The 12105-nt window shown below is 56.0% G+C and overlaps 4 protein-coding genes across 4 annotated transcripts; 2 read left to right on the forward strand and 2 right to left on the reverse strand.

Moving 5' to 3' along the window:
- The first annotated feature begins 289 nt into the window (after positions 1–289).
- Positions 290–1253, forward strand: BO70DRAFT_366693 (DUF4604 domain-containing protein). Its single transcript, XM_025544398.1, has one exon. The coding sequence runs from the start codon at positions 643–645 to the stop codon at positions 1150–1152; it is 510 nt and encodes a 169-aa protein (XP_025394521.1). The 5' UTR covers positions 290–642; the 3' UTR covers positions 1153–1253.
- A 328-nt stretch (positions 1254–1581) lies between these two features.
- Positions 1582–5293, forward strand: BO70DRAFT_433335 (GTPase RIA1; the record flags this gene model as incomplete). The annotated part of the gene is made up of 6 exons (XM_025548402.1): positions 1582–1707; positions 1810–1830; positions 1893–2797; positions 2847–4373; positions 4448–4773; positions 4908–5293. The coding sequence occupies exons 1-6, from the start codon at positions 1645–1647 to the stop codon at positions 5291–5293; spliced, it is 3228 nt and encodes a 1075-aa protein (XP_025394522.1). The 5' UTR covers positions 1582–1644.
- Positions 5294–6333: 1040 nt separating this feature from the next.
- Positions 6334–7272, reverse strand: BO70DRAFT_185382 (exosome non-catalytic core subunit CSL4). The gene has a single exon (XM_025538468.1). It carries the CDS (start codon positions 7186–7188, stop codon positions 6409–6411), a length of 780 nt encoding a protein of 259 aa, XP_025394523.1. The 5' UTR covers positions 7189–7272; the 3' UTR covers positions 6334–6408.
- A 134-nt stretch (positions 7273–7406) lies between these two features.
- On the reverse strand, positions 7407–10111 carry vac8 (protein anchor VAC8). The gene is made up of 6 exons (XM_025544399.1): positions 9701–10111; positions 9466–9586; positions 9287–9400; positions 8991–9236; positions 8184–8933; positions 7407–8130 (listed from the first exon to the last, which is right to left on the reverse strand). The coding sequence occupies exons 1-6, from the start codon at positions 9872–9874 to the stop codon at positions 7799–7801; spliced, it is 1737 nt and encodes a 578-aa protein (XP_025394524.1). The 5' UTR covers positions 9875–10111; the 3' UTR covers positions 7407–7798.
- Positions 10112–12105: the final 1994 nt, after the last annotated feature.

The following is a 12105-nucleotide window of genomic DNA, read 5'->3' on the forward strand; positions in this document are numbered from 1 at the left end:
TCTATATAAAATTATATATTATATATATAGATCTAAGAAAAATCTTGTAGATAAACCTTTTTTAAAAAAAAATAAAAAAATAATATAATTATATAAAAATTAAAAAATTATATAATAAAATTATAATTTATAAAACTCTGCAGAAATCAGAATTATTATATAATTAAATTTTATAAAAATTAAAATCTTTATAAAGATTAGAAGATTCTGCTATTATTTTCTGACTCTTATCAAGAATTATTTCAGTTCCAGGCTTCCAGCCTGATCCTTCTGCAACTTTTTCTGAACCCGCCGGAGCTGTATGCCCGAATCCACTTCACCATCTATCCCTCCCGGAAGAAAACGTCATCTTCTTCCTCTTCATGAAGTTACAATATACAATTGTAGCTGGATACCATATCTCCCCGATTCAGACCACCCGGACTGACGGGATGACGCCGTGCTGAAAGACTGCGCAGGAAAGTTCCCCACAGCTGAGAAGCGGCGGGGTATACTACAATCTATCTACCACCCTACGATCTACTTACTTTGAACTGCTGTAACATCAGTTCTCCCTATCTACATTGTGTGCTTGAGACTGTATAGGCTGACAGTCAGAACCGGCTGACCAAGCCATGTCGTTCAAGGCAAAGGACCTCGCCTATGGTGCGCTTCTTTGTACCCCTCGCCCCCTTCCCAGACAACGCTAACCGATTCCCAGAGGCCAAACAGCCAGCGTTCCTACAAAGACTCAAGAACCAGTACGGAGACACCTCCGGTCGTCTGGAGAGACCCATTGCGCGACCGCGAAAACCGAAGAACGAGACCGACGATGACGGACCTACCTACGTCGACGAGGAGAGTAATGAGATCATCTCCAAGGAAGAATACGAAGCTCTCGTTCGCGGCGACGAGGACAGGGAAGGCTATAACGACAATGCCCCGAAGGACCCGGAAGACAAAGGCGCGTCCGGGTCTGGGATGGGCGTGGACGGGACGGCCTCCAAACAGAACGTGGCGGAGATAGGAGGACCTCGCAAGAGGAAGCAGGCCAAGGTGGTCGGAGAAGAACCTCGTGCGGAAGAAACCAAGGAGACACCGAGGAAAGACTCAGGCAGTCGCAAGGCGAAGCAGAAGAAAAAGATCAAGCTCTCGTTTGATGATGAGTCATGATGATGCCATTTGAGTCATTCCACTTCACCTTTGTACTATACCCATTGTATACCACCATGTCTGGAATTTAGTTGCATGCCCCCTAAGTAGTAGTAGCGAGCAAGGGCAGGATCATGATCATACATACATCCATCCATCGTCCGCCAGGATACTGGCATAAGAGAACCGGATGCCTGCGTATATATCCAAGACAGACACCTTGTCGGAATGCGACTTAATTAGCAGAATCGCAGCCATTAATAATCAAGAACCTCAGTCCCAGCAACCTCTGGCTGTTCTGGTGTCATACTGGTCAGAGTCCTGCGTGAATTGCCATCTCCGCGCCCGAAACACAGGATCTTTTGGCTGATTGATTGCATTTGCCGGCGACCAGATTTTCCTCCTCAGACCCGCAGCGCGCCGAACTCCAGAAAGAATCCAACCGCAAGTCTCCAGCCAGTCGAGCAACTTTCTGGCCTGGAAGCTGTGCGACAGCGCCAGATCTTTTGCAAAATGCCCGTCGTCAATGTGGACGATCTTGTGCGTCTGCAACGGAAGCCCGACGACGTACGGAATGCAAGTTGCCCCTCCATCCATCCATCCATCCTCATCCCACTTCTGCCCGCCCTGTCGCGCTGCAAAGCCCCATGTCAAAACCAACGCTAACTCCCATCACAGATCTGCATTCTCGCGCACGTCGTATGTGCTCCAGCCCTACGGACAGCCAGAATTCCTGAGTTCCCCCACTAACCCAACTCCAGGATCACGGTAAAACATCACTGACAGACAGCTTGATCGCCACCAATGGCATCATCTCGCCCAAGCTGGCGGGCAAGATCCGCTACCTGGACTCACGTCCAGACGAGCAGCTCCGCGGAATCACGATGGAATCGTCGGCGATTTCGCTCTTCTTCTCCATGATGCGGCGATCGGCTCCGGACGCGGCACCCGAGGCCAAAGAGTACCTGATCAATCTGATCGACTCGCCGGGGCATATCGATTTCAGCAGCGAGGTGTCGACGGCGTCGCGTCTGTGCGATGGCGCGCTGGTGCTGGTCGATGCCGTGGAGGGCGTCTGCAGTCAGACGGTCACCGTGCTGCGGCAATCGTGGGTCGAGCAGCTCAAGCCCATCCTGGTCATCAACAAGATCGACCGACTGGTCACCGAGCTGAAGATGAGCCCGAGTGAGGCCTACCAGCACATGAGCAAGCTGCTGGAGCAGGTCAACGCCGTCATCGGCAGTTTCTACCAGGGCGAGCGCATGGAGGAGGACCTGCAGTGGCGGGAGCGCATGGAGGAGCGGGTCAACAACGCATCGTCGAAGCATGACCAGGATGACGAGCCGACGGCGGAGTACGAGGAGCGAGACGACGAGGACCTCTACTTTGCGCCGGAGAAGAACAACGTCATCTTCTGCAGTGCTGTCGATGGCTGGGCCTTTACGATCCGCCAGTTTGCGGCCATCTACGAGAAGAAGCTGGGGATCAAGCGCGCCGTCCTCGAGAAGGTTCTCTGGGGCGATTACTACCTCGATCCTAAGACCAAGCGAGTGCTGGGCCAGAAGCATCTGAAGGGTCGCGCGTTGAAGCCCATGTTCGTCCAGCTCGTGTTGGACAGTATCTGGGCGGCGTACGAAGCCACAACCGGTGCGGGCACAGGAAAGGGGTACGGTCGGTTGGCATGCGTTTGAACTTCATCTGCTAACCTGCGGTAGGGACCCGGCTCTGCTGGAGAAGATCACCAAATCTCTGAATGTCAACATTCCGGCGTATATCCTGCGCTCGCGCGACCCCAAGAATGTCATGACGACGCTGTTCTCGATGTGGCTGCCTCTATCGACCGCCGTTTTGGTGTCGGTCATCGAATATCTCCCCAGCCCGCGCGCCGCCCAAGCAGAGCGGTTGCCGCCCATGATCGAAGACTCCCCCGGATCTAGCTTCGTGGACCAGAAAATCAAGGACGCCATGATCAGTTTCAAGACGCAGCCGGACGAGCCTGTCGTTGCGTACGTCAGTAAGATGGTGGCTATCCCCGAAAGCGAGCTGATGTCCAGCAAGAAGCGATCTGGAGCCACCATGTCGGCGGACGAGGCCCGGGAAATTGCTCGCAAGAAGAGAGAGGAAATCGCCAAATTGCAGGCAGAGGCCGGCAATGACCAGACGGACGACTTCGTTCACATGACTTCAGCCCTCCAGCATACGACCATCACGGACGACGAGCCAGCTCAAGAGGAGGAAGAGAAGGAGGACCCCGAACATCTGATTGGGTTTGCGCGTCTCTACTCAGGCACGCTCTCAGTTGGAGACTCCGTGTATGTTTTGGCGCCCAAGTTCTCGCCGGAGAACCCACACGCCAGCCCCGAGCCTCAGAAGGTGGTCGTCACCGATCTGTACCTGCTGATGGGCCGGAGTCTCGAACCTCTTCAGTCTGTCCCCGCCGGTGCTGTGTTCGGCATTGGCGGTCTCGCAGGCCACGTCCTCAAGTCAGGAACGCTGTGCTCGCAGCTCGAGGGTAGCATCAACCTGGCTGGTGTCTCGCTTGCCAGTCCCCCCATTGTGCGAGTTTCCCTCGAGCCGACGAACCCAGCAGACCTGAGCAAGATGGTGACGGGTCTGCGCCTGCTGGAGCAAAGCGACCCATGCGCGCAATACGAAGTCCTCCCCAGCGGCGAGCATGTCATCCTGACGGCGGGCGAGCTGCATCTCGAACGGTGCATCAAGGATCTCCGCGAGCGGTTCGCCAAATGCGACATCCAAACCGGCGAGACCATCGTGCCATACCGGGAAACCATCACCAGCGCGCCGGAGATGGCAGCTCCCAAGAACCCCGAGCTCGGACGAGGCGGAGTCCTGGCCGTCTCGCCGTCCAAGCAACTGACCATGCGCCTGCGCGTCGTCCCTCTCCCCTCCGCCGTGACCGACTTCATCTCCAAGCACGTCGGAACCCTCAAGCGACTCCAGACCGAGAAGCGCACAGCCGCTGAAAGCCAACCCACCAACACCACTACGGCCGAGACCGCGCAAGCCGAAGCCGCCGACGCCACGGACGAGGCGCGCGAAACCACGTCCCTCTCGCTGCAGGAGTTCCGGAAAGAGCTGAGCAGGATCGTCGACGAAGAAGTCACCGACAACGACAAAGGGCTATGGAAGAACATCGTCGACCGAATCACGGCATTCGGACCGCGACGCGTTGGCCCTAACATCCTCGTCGACGCCACCGAAGTCAACACCTGCGAGAAATTGTACCTCATCCCCTCTATCCTAACCCCAAATATCATCCTCAAACCAAACCCAGACTAACAAACAATCAATCCAGCCTCCTCGACGACCCGAAACAACAACCCAGCGTCAACGCCGACACCAGCAGCCGCGAAGCGCTCATCGTGCGCGACTTCTGCGACAAAATCGCATATGCCTTCCAGATGGCCACCGCCCAGGGTCCTCTGTGTCTGGAACCGATTCAGGGGATCGCCGTGTTCCTGGAAGATCTGTCCGTGAACGCGGCGTCCGAAGAAGATATCGATCTGGGCCGACTCACCGGCGAAGCCATCCGGCTTGTCCGCGATAGTATCTCGCAAGGCTTCCTGGACTGGAGTCCCCGGATCATGCTGGCTATGTATAGTTGTGAGATTCAAGCTTCGAGTACGTTCTCCCTCCCTCCCTCCCTCCTTTCCTCTCCACACAACCCCATACCCCATACCCCATACCCCAACCCCATACCAAAACCCCAAACCAAAACCACGCACTAACCGCAACCCTTCCCCCCCCCCCAAAAGCCGAAGTCCTCGGCCGCGTCTACGCCGTAATAACCCGCCGCCGGGGCCGAATCCTCTCCGAACAAATGAAAGAAGGAACGCCGTTCTTCACGATCCTCGCGCTCCTACCGGTAGCAGAATCGTTCGGGTTCGCGGAAGAGATCCGCAAGCGGACGTCGGGGGCGGCGCAGCCGCAGCTGATCTTCGCGGGCTTCGAGGCGCTGGACGAGGACCCGTTCTGGGTGCCGGCAACGGAGGAGGAGTTGGAAGATCTGGGCGAGTTGGCCGATCGGGAAAATGTCGCGAAGAGGTATATGGATAATGTGCGACGGAGGAAGGGGTTGGTGGTTGGGGGGAGGGGGAGGAAATTGATTGATGCGGAGAAGCAGAAGACGTTGAAGAAGTAAGAGTACCTAGATTCTGAGGGTTGGTTTATGGGGCTGGGACTGGGGGGAGAGGGGGAGGGGGAGGGGGGAAAGAGTGTTCTATTTTTCTTGTCTTTGGGTTTGTTTGTTTCTGTTTTTGTTTGATAAGGTGGGGAGGGGGATAGACTACATAAAGTACTATACATACATACATCCTGAATATGTTAAACAAGAGAGGATTTCAAAATTGACGAAGGGGAATGTGTTCATGGTAAGTTTTTCTTCTTAACTCTATAACAATCATAGCAGTAGCACTAGATACTAGATAGGTAATGCAACTACTAAGGCAGGCAACTATCCGTAGTAGGTCCATGAAATAGATAGATGAACCCGGTAGGTACGGTATACTTTGTATCCACAGCACAAGATTCGAACCGAACGTACCTACAACAGTACCTACTAAGCGGACTTACAAGAACAATCTCACCAACACAACCTACACAAACGCAGAAAGACCGAAGCTATCAATCTATCCATCTATGTATACCTACCGCAGTCAGAACAGCAGCCATCTGCAGGATACGTCTTGAGAACTAGAATAAGAAGAGAGAAGAGAACTAAGCACCAGCATTACCACCAAATTATTTATTCAACCCATGAGAAAAGATGTCTTCTCCCAGGTGGATAAGAGGAGTAAATAGTAAGTAGGTAGGTAGATAGATAGTCATCCGCAGCTTCATAATGCGGACGGACGGAGTTGAGATGCCCGAGCCCGAGCATCAACTGGGTATGTACAGTCATAAGTCGTGATGAGTCCGCTCGTCGGTGGGTCAGTCAGAGAGATACTCCGTATATCTTCTCGGTCTGCGACACGCGCAACGGCATGTGGTCGGTTCACTGACGTCTCGAGCAGAACTGACGGAGCGGTAACGCTGACCGGGGCGGTAGGTATGGATATGGATATGGGTATAGAAGGGGGCCTTAGAGGTGTAGGCCAGGCCAGATGATATGAAGGGATCTGGCAACAGCGCACATCACTTTTCATCATGAGGCGGAAGATCTAGCCCGGCAGACCGACGGACCCAACCCGACCCAAACAGACAGGACAGGACGAGAATAAAGAACGAACGCCTAGCTCTCGCCAGACAATCTCAGACTCAAAACGGCCTCGCCACCTTCCTCAACTCCGACCCCCCTCCAACAGGATCCCTCATATCCTTCCAACTAACCGGAAACATCATATTGCCCGCCTCACTCCTGGCCATAACAACCCCCAGATCATTCCTCGCCGTAGTAAGATAATAAAAGCTCTGATCGCCAAGCGAAATAACCGAGCCCCTCACAATATCACCGACTCGGAACATCTCATCCATGACGACGCGATCCTTCTCGACAGCACGGACGTCCTCGCGCCGAATAAGCGCCTGGAAGCGCAGCTCATCGGAACTGGAATGGTTCTCGGGGTTCGCGGCGGACGAGAGGATGGCTTCGATGTTATCGTTGTCCGAGGCTGAGACGGTGGGGTTGAGGGGGTGCGAGCTGACGGAGTCGTCGAGCACGACGAGGATGGAGACCGTGGCTTGGCGTTTCTGGACGCGGGTGACGCGGGCGAGCACGACCGAGTCGACGGCGGGGAGGGTGTTGTAGCGGGGTTTGTTGGGTTTGGGGGGCTGGGGTCCGGATGTGGTGGTGGTTGTTGTTGTTGGTGGTGGTGGTGTTGAGGAGGAGGGGGCGGCGGAGGGGTTGCGGAGGGCGGTGCGCGAGACGCTCAGCGTGGACTTGGTCTTGGAGGAGGGGTGGGCGTCGACGAGGACCGGGCCGGCGATCGAGGCGTAGATGTTGGCGTTCTGCACGTGGGTGCCGGGGCCGGCGGAGAAGGAGGCAATTGGGCCCAGGCGCTGGCCCGGGATGGCCACAGCTGGCAGCGTGCTGGTCATGGTGGAGGTGGGTGAGAGGCGGTGCAATGGAGCTTGTTTGGTGAGGGGATTCGGAGATTCAAGCAATGCGCAGCAAAGCTTTTCTTTTCTTTCTGCCGTGGGCGGTGACGCGGCGGGAGAAACCTTTGGCCGGTCATCCCATGACATCAGCATTTACTACTAGATACTACAACACAGTAGTTGGTACATACAGTATCCACAAGATTTACTGTCGTAGAATAACACTCATATCGATGTATTGCAATATAGACTCGATATCTGCTCTAACATGAATACAGTATTATGCGCAGACACCTCAAGTCAGCACAGCGTCTTCCCAGCGGAGACTATAGACGACAACGGACAGCATCTCAACAAAGCAAACAAGGCCATCACACCGAATGCTCGCTGACACGAATCAAGACACACCGAATCAAATGCCCGCTTAACACCGGTGACAAATATAGGGCGACGTGTCGGAACAGTAGAACACACGGCGACTCAACTTATAGATAAGAAAACACTCGGCGGAGAATAAAGGATAAAGGACACGAAAGTAAATAGGTAGAACGTAGGGAGAGAAGAGAACGCGTCGGTCCGGAGCCATACAAGTCGTCAAGAGGGGGACCCATTAGCCCTCGACCAGGGTCTGCCGGTGACCGTTCCCAAGAAACTCGAGGCATCGCCGAGCCAGCGCGATGACCTCGCCCTCGCCGTCGTCGGCCTCCTCCTCGTCGGACTCGATGCTCTTGTCGGAGATAGTCTTCACCATCTGTACAATGTCGTCCGACTGCGCGATGTATCCGACGAGTCTCTGGTCCTCCGACTCCAAGAGCTGGAGCAGCGTCCAGATGGCGATGTGCTGGAAGGTGGGGTCGCCGCTGGCGAGGAATCGGTTGAGGTACCCGTGAATGCCGCCGTTGGGGTCTGCCCAGTCACGCACGAAGATGGAATAATCCCCCACTAGTTCAAGTCAGCATCTGGGGGTGTAACACTGGGGAAGAGTGCGTCCATACCTTTCGACGACAGATTGCCCAGAGCCGCGGCGCTATTTCCTTGCACTTCAATGCTCTCCGATTCCGTGAGAGGGATCAGGACGTCAAAGACCCCGAGATTTAGGAGGTGGGGCTTCAGCTCATCGCTGAGAGCCAGCACAGCGATCGCAGCCGTCATTTCCGACTGGACGCTAAGAGGAACCCGGAGCACCAGGTCCTTGCACTTCTGCACGGCCCCGGCTTGCAGGACAAGCTCCTTGTTGCGGTCGGAGCTGGCGGCCAGGTTCCGGAGGGTCGAGATGGCGTGGCACTGGATCTCTTCGTTGTCGGTCGATCCCAGGAGATCAACCAGGGGCTTGAGGAAGCCCGCGTCAATGATGGGAGATTCGTTCAGAGGGTGAATGGAGATGTTGCGGATGCACGCGACGGCAGAGAGGATAAGAGGAAGGTAGGAAGACTGCAGCAGTCGCAGCAGTGGCGGAAGACCCTTGGCGCGAACAATCTCGAGCTGGTACTTCTCGTCGGAGGCAAGGTTGCGGAGCGCCAACGCGGCTTGACACTGCACTTTGGGGGTGGACGAATCCATGAGGTGCACCAGCGACTGAACCAACCGGGATTCGGTCTGCGCAAGCCTCTTGCGATTCGACGAGTCCACGGCGATGTTGCTGAGGGCGGTCGTGCAGTAGTATTGCACATCGACGTCGGGGGAAGAGAGCAATTGGACGAGGACGGGGATTGCACCGGCGTTGACCAGTTGTTGTCGGTTGTCATCTAGACACCCCGTAGTTAGATACGCGCTCACGGCTTTTCAGACCGGTTGCGACTCACCCGAATGTGTCATATTCAACAGCGCCCCTGTCGCATTCCGCTGGACTCGCATATCCTTCGACTTGGCGAGACGGATCAACGGACCCAATGCCCCGGACCGAGCGATCTTGGCCTTGTTATCCTCGTGGGTAGCTAGGTTGGTAATACAGCCGACCGCGTTGCATTGGACTTCCACGTTGGGTGACATCATCTGCCGTATTAGGGGAGCCAGTCCCCCCAGCGCGACGATCAGCACCTTGTTATCCGCTGGGACCAGTCAGCCGCCGTGGTTGCAGAAGGACGTAAGGGAGACAGACCATTTACAGCCAGATTGCCGAGAGCCGCACTTGCAGCGCGTTGGACTTCGATATCCGAGCTCTGCAGCAGAAAGAGGATGGGTTCCAGCGTGTCTCGGTCCACCTCGCGCACATCTGCCATGATCAATGTGTGTTAGCATTGGCTTGTCCACCACAGAAGGGGTCTGTGTAAGTCGCACCTCTCTCCGTGATCTCAGCAAATGTCAGACTGGCGCTCCGTTGCAGATCGACATTGTCGGAATAGACCAGGGTGCTTAAGGCGCGAAGGGGTTCGCCGGTGAAGAAGTCGGTTTCGGTCCTCTGTACAAAATGCGGGTGAGCAGTGAGCTGGGGGGCCCACGGGGTAGAGCAGTGGGGATGGCGACCGGGCCAGCAGGACGGAGCCAGACCCATTGGCTGGGGAATTGGACGTACGTTTTCCAGGTATCCCAAGAGATCGGAGACGGCTTCCCGCTCATTGTCTGCCAGCGTTGTCTCGTAAATTCCATCCCTTGAGCGGGCCCCGATCGGGCCGAGACAGGCTGAGATATGGCACCAACGGTCGACTGTCGAGAGGCACGACAGGCATGCATTTGTGATTCCGCTCATGCCGTCAGAATGAAAGGCCCGCCGGACCAGCAGACGGCCCCGCCGGCGATGGATAGAAAAGCAAAGGGTGGCGGGAGGTACGCCAGATGGGTCGCAGTCGGAGGCTGGGTGGGTGGTAGCGGTCGTCTATCCCATCCAACAAAAGCTGCAGCACACGCGGACGGTGGTGGACAGGCGGTCGGTCGGTCGGTCGGGAAGATGGAGGCAGAGAAGGAAGGACCGAATGGCGGTTTTTTGGGGGGGGGGGGGGGGGAGGGAGGGACAAAGAAGGGGACGGGGCGGGAACAGGACGCGGCGCGCGATAGCAGGAAGTAAGTAGTAGGCAGACGGCAACTTCCTTCGCTTCAATTTCCCGATCACCTTTCCTCGGTTACGCTTTCGAATTCGACATATAGAGAGAGAGGGAGGGAGGAATGGAGGGAGGAGAAGGACGGGTCGGAGATGAGGATGAGGATTGGGGGGGTGGGTGGGGAATGAGGATGGAGGATGAGGTTAGGAAGAGGGAAGGGGAAGATGGAAGAGGCAGAGGCAGAATCGGGGGAGGTTCATCGCATGGGGGATGGGATGGGGGATGATGGCGGTGGTGACTGGTGAGACTGAGAGCAACTGACTGCTGGGCGGACGGGGCGCCGGGCGGGCAAATGATAACGCGCAAAGAAGGGGAGCTCCCTTGGCCTTGACTCCTCCCTCTGTCATTCATTCAGGCCTCGATTCTCTCCCCCGGAGCTCCACCGGCTGGTAGCTGCTAACAGTATCTACGACTACGGACTACTGCGAGATACTTTCTACTAGTAGTTGGCTAGGCTGCTACACCGTACACTGCTAGTACCGACAGGAACCAATTCATTTCTCTTAGGCAATGGCATTATTCATTGCGACCGTCGCATCCTATCCTGCCGGTTGGGGGTGAGGCCTGACCGTTATCACAGCTGCTTGCCCCATCGTCATGCTCGCCCTCGGCCCCACCCACGCAGCTCCTCAGAGTTCAGCGATTATTTATCGTCCTCACCACCCTCACCATCCCCCCCCCCAGCCACCGACATACCACACCTGCGCCGACCGACCAGGATTGTGAAACTAGCCCGGGGGCGACAGACCTCCCATACAGTCCGTATATCTCCCAGATCGCGCCCGAATCGGTCCCCCGTCGCCCATCCCAGCACGCCTCCCTGCCGACCGTTCGAGTTTCGACCCCATCGTCATGGGGGCAAACCTCCCCCGGTTCCACCTCGGAAGCTAAGATCACTCGCGAGTCGCGACCTGACCTGACCAGACCATCCTTCCACGATCTGAGCTTCAGAACCAACCCATCAGCCAGGATCCTACTACCATCACTTGCCAGTTGCCCATTCCCTGGAGTCGGACGGTTGACGCTCGGTTGAGTGGTGGCCAGGAGATTGCACCGCACGGCTCAGAACCTTATTTCTACGAGGAGGTCCGAATAGGAGGCCCGTCCAGCCTCCAGGTGCGGTGTGGCGACAAGGGATGATCGCATCAGTGTTGTGGCCAGGGTTCGCAGGATATAAGGACGTATTGTAGTAGCCTTCACCCGACTCCTAGAAGACCGAGCGGGTGCCCCGTATCTACTGTATACCTCCGTTTGCACACACCGCAGGCAGAATCCGGCATCGGGAGGGATGCGGCATGATCACCGGACAGGAGGAATGATCATCGCGGATGAGCGTGGGGAGACGGGTTTGAATCAATCACCTGTCAGACCCGTCAACTTACACGGACGGGGAGTCCAGATCAGAGATGGTTCGTCTGTCTGTCGCATTAGCGCCATGCCCACAGCTGGATCGAGGGGGCCTCCTGGCCAACGATGACGATTGGATTTTCCTTTCATAGTAGGGAGTACGAGATAGATAGATGGATGGATGGATGGATATACCTACAAGCAGGTGTCTACTCAGGGGTTGTCACGGGTCCAGCCGTGGGCCGTGAGGATGGAGCCAGTTGCTGACAGCGACTGGATTCGTCAATTGCAACAGGCACCGTCCGCATGCACAGCCAACCTGCGTAGAGTATGAGGGAGAGGGAGGGAGGGAGTAGATATCTAGTAGTTGAGTCCATCGGACCACGTGAGGGGCTCCCTTTCGACGGGGTGCATCACATGAAGGCGTCGGGCCCATGATCCGATGCCAATCAGCCATGGCGAGAGGCTGACAAGTAAGCAGTTTAGCAGTATCGACGTGCAGCCCTCCTTCTGCCCCGCAAAGCTAAATGAGCAG

Source organism: Aspergillus heteromorphus, assembly GCF_003184545.1.
Source record: "Aspergillus heteromorphus CBS 117.55 chromosome Unknown BO70scaffold_51, whole genome shotgun sequence".
NCBI lineage: Eukaryota > Fungi > Ascomycota > Eurotiomycetes > Eurotiales > Aspergillaceae > Aspergillus > Aspergillus heteromorphus.

Coding starts and splice junctions, on each gene's coding strand:
- BO70DRAFT_185382 (XM_025538468.1), bottom strand. CDS start 7,188: ATGACCAGCACGCTGCCAGCTGTGGCCATCCCGGGCCAGCGCCTGGGC.
- BO70DRAFT_366693 (XM_025544398.1), top strand. CDS start 643: ATGGTGCGCTTCTTTGTACCCCTCGCCCCCTTCCCAGACAACGCTAAC.
- vac8 (XM_025544399.1), bottom strand. CDS start 9,874: ATGAGCGGAATCACAAATGCATGCCTGTCGTGCCTCTCGACAGTCGAC. Junction 9,401..9,465: donor TGCTGAGATCACGGAGAGAG/GTGCGACTTACA, acceptor TGATCATGGCAG/ATGTGCGCGAGGTGGACCGA. Junction 9,237..9,286: donor CGGCAATCTGGCTGTAAATG/GTCTGTCTCCCT, acceptor GACTGGTCCCAG/CGGATAACAAGGTGCTGATC.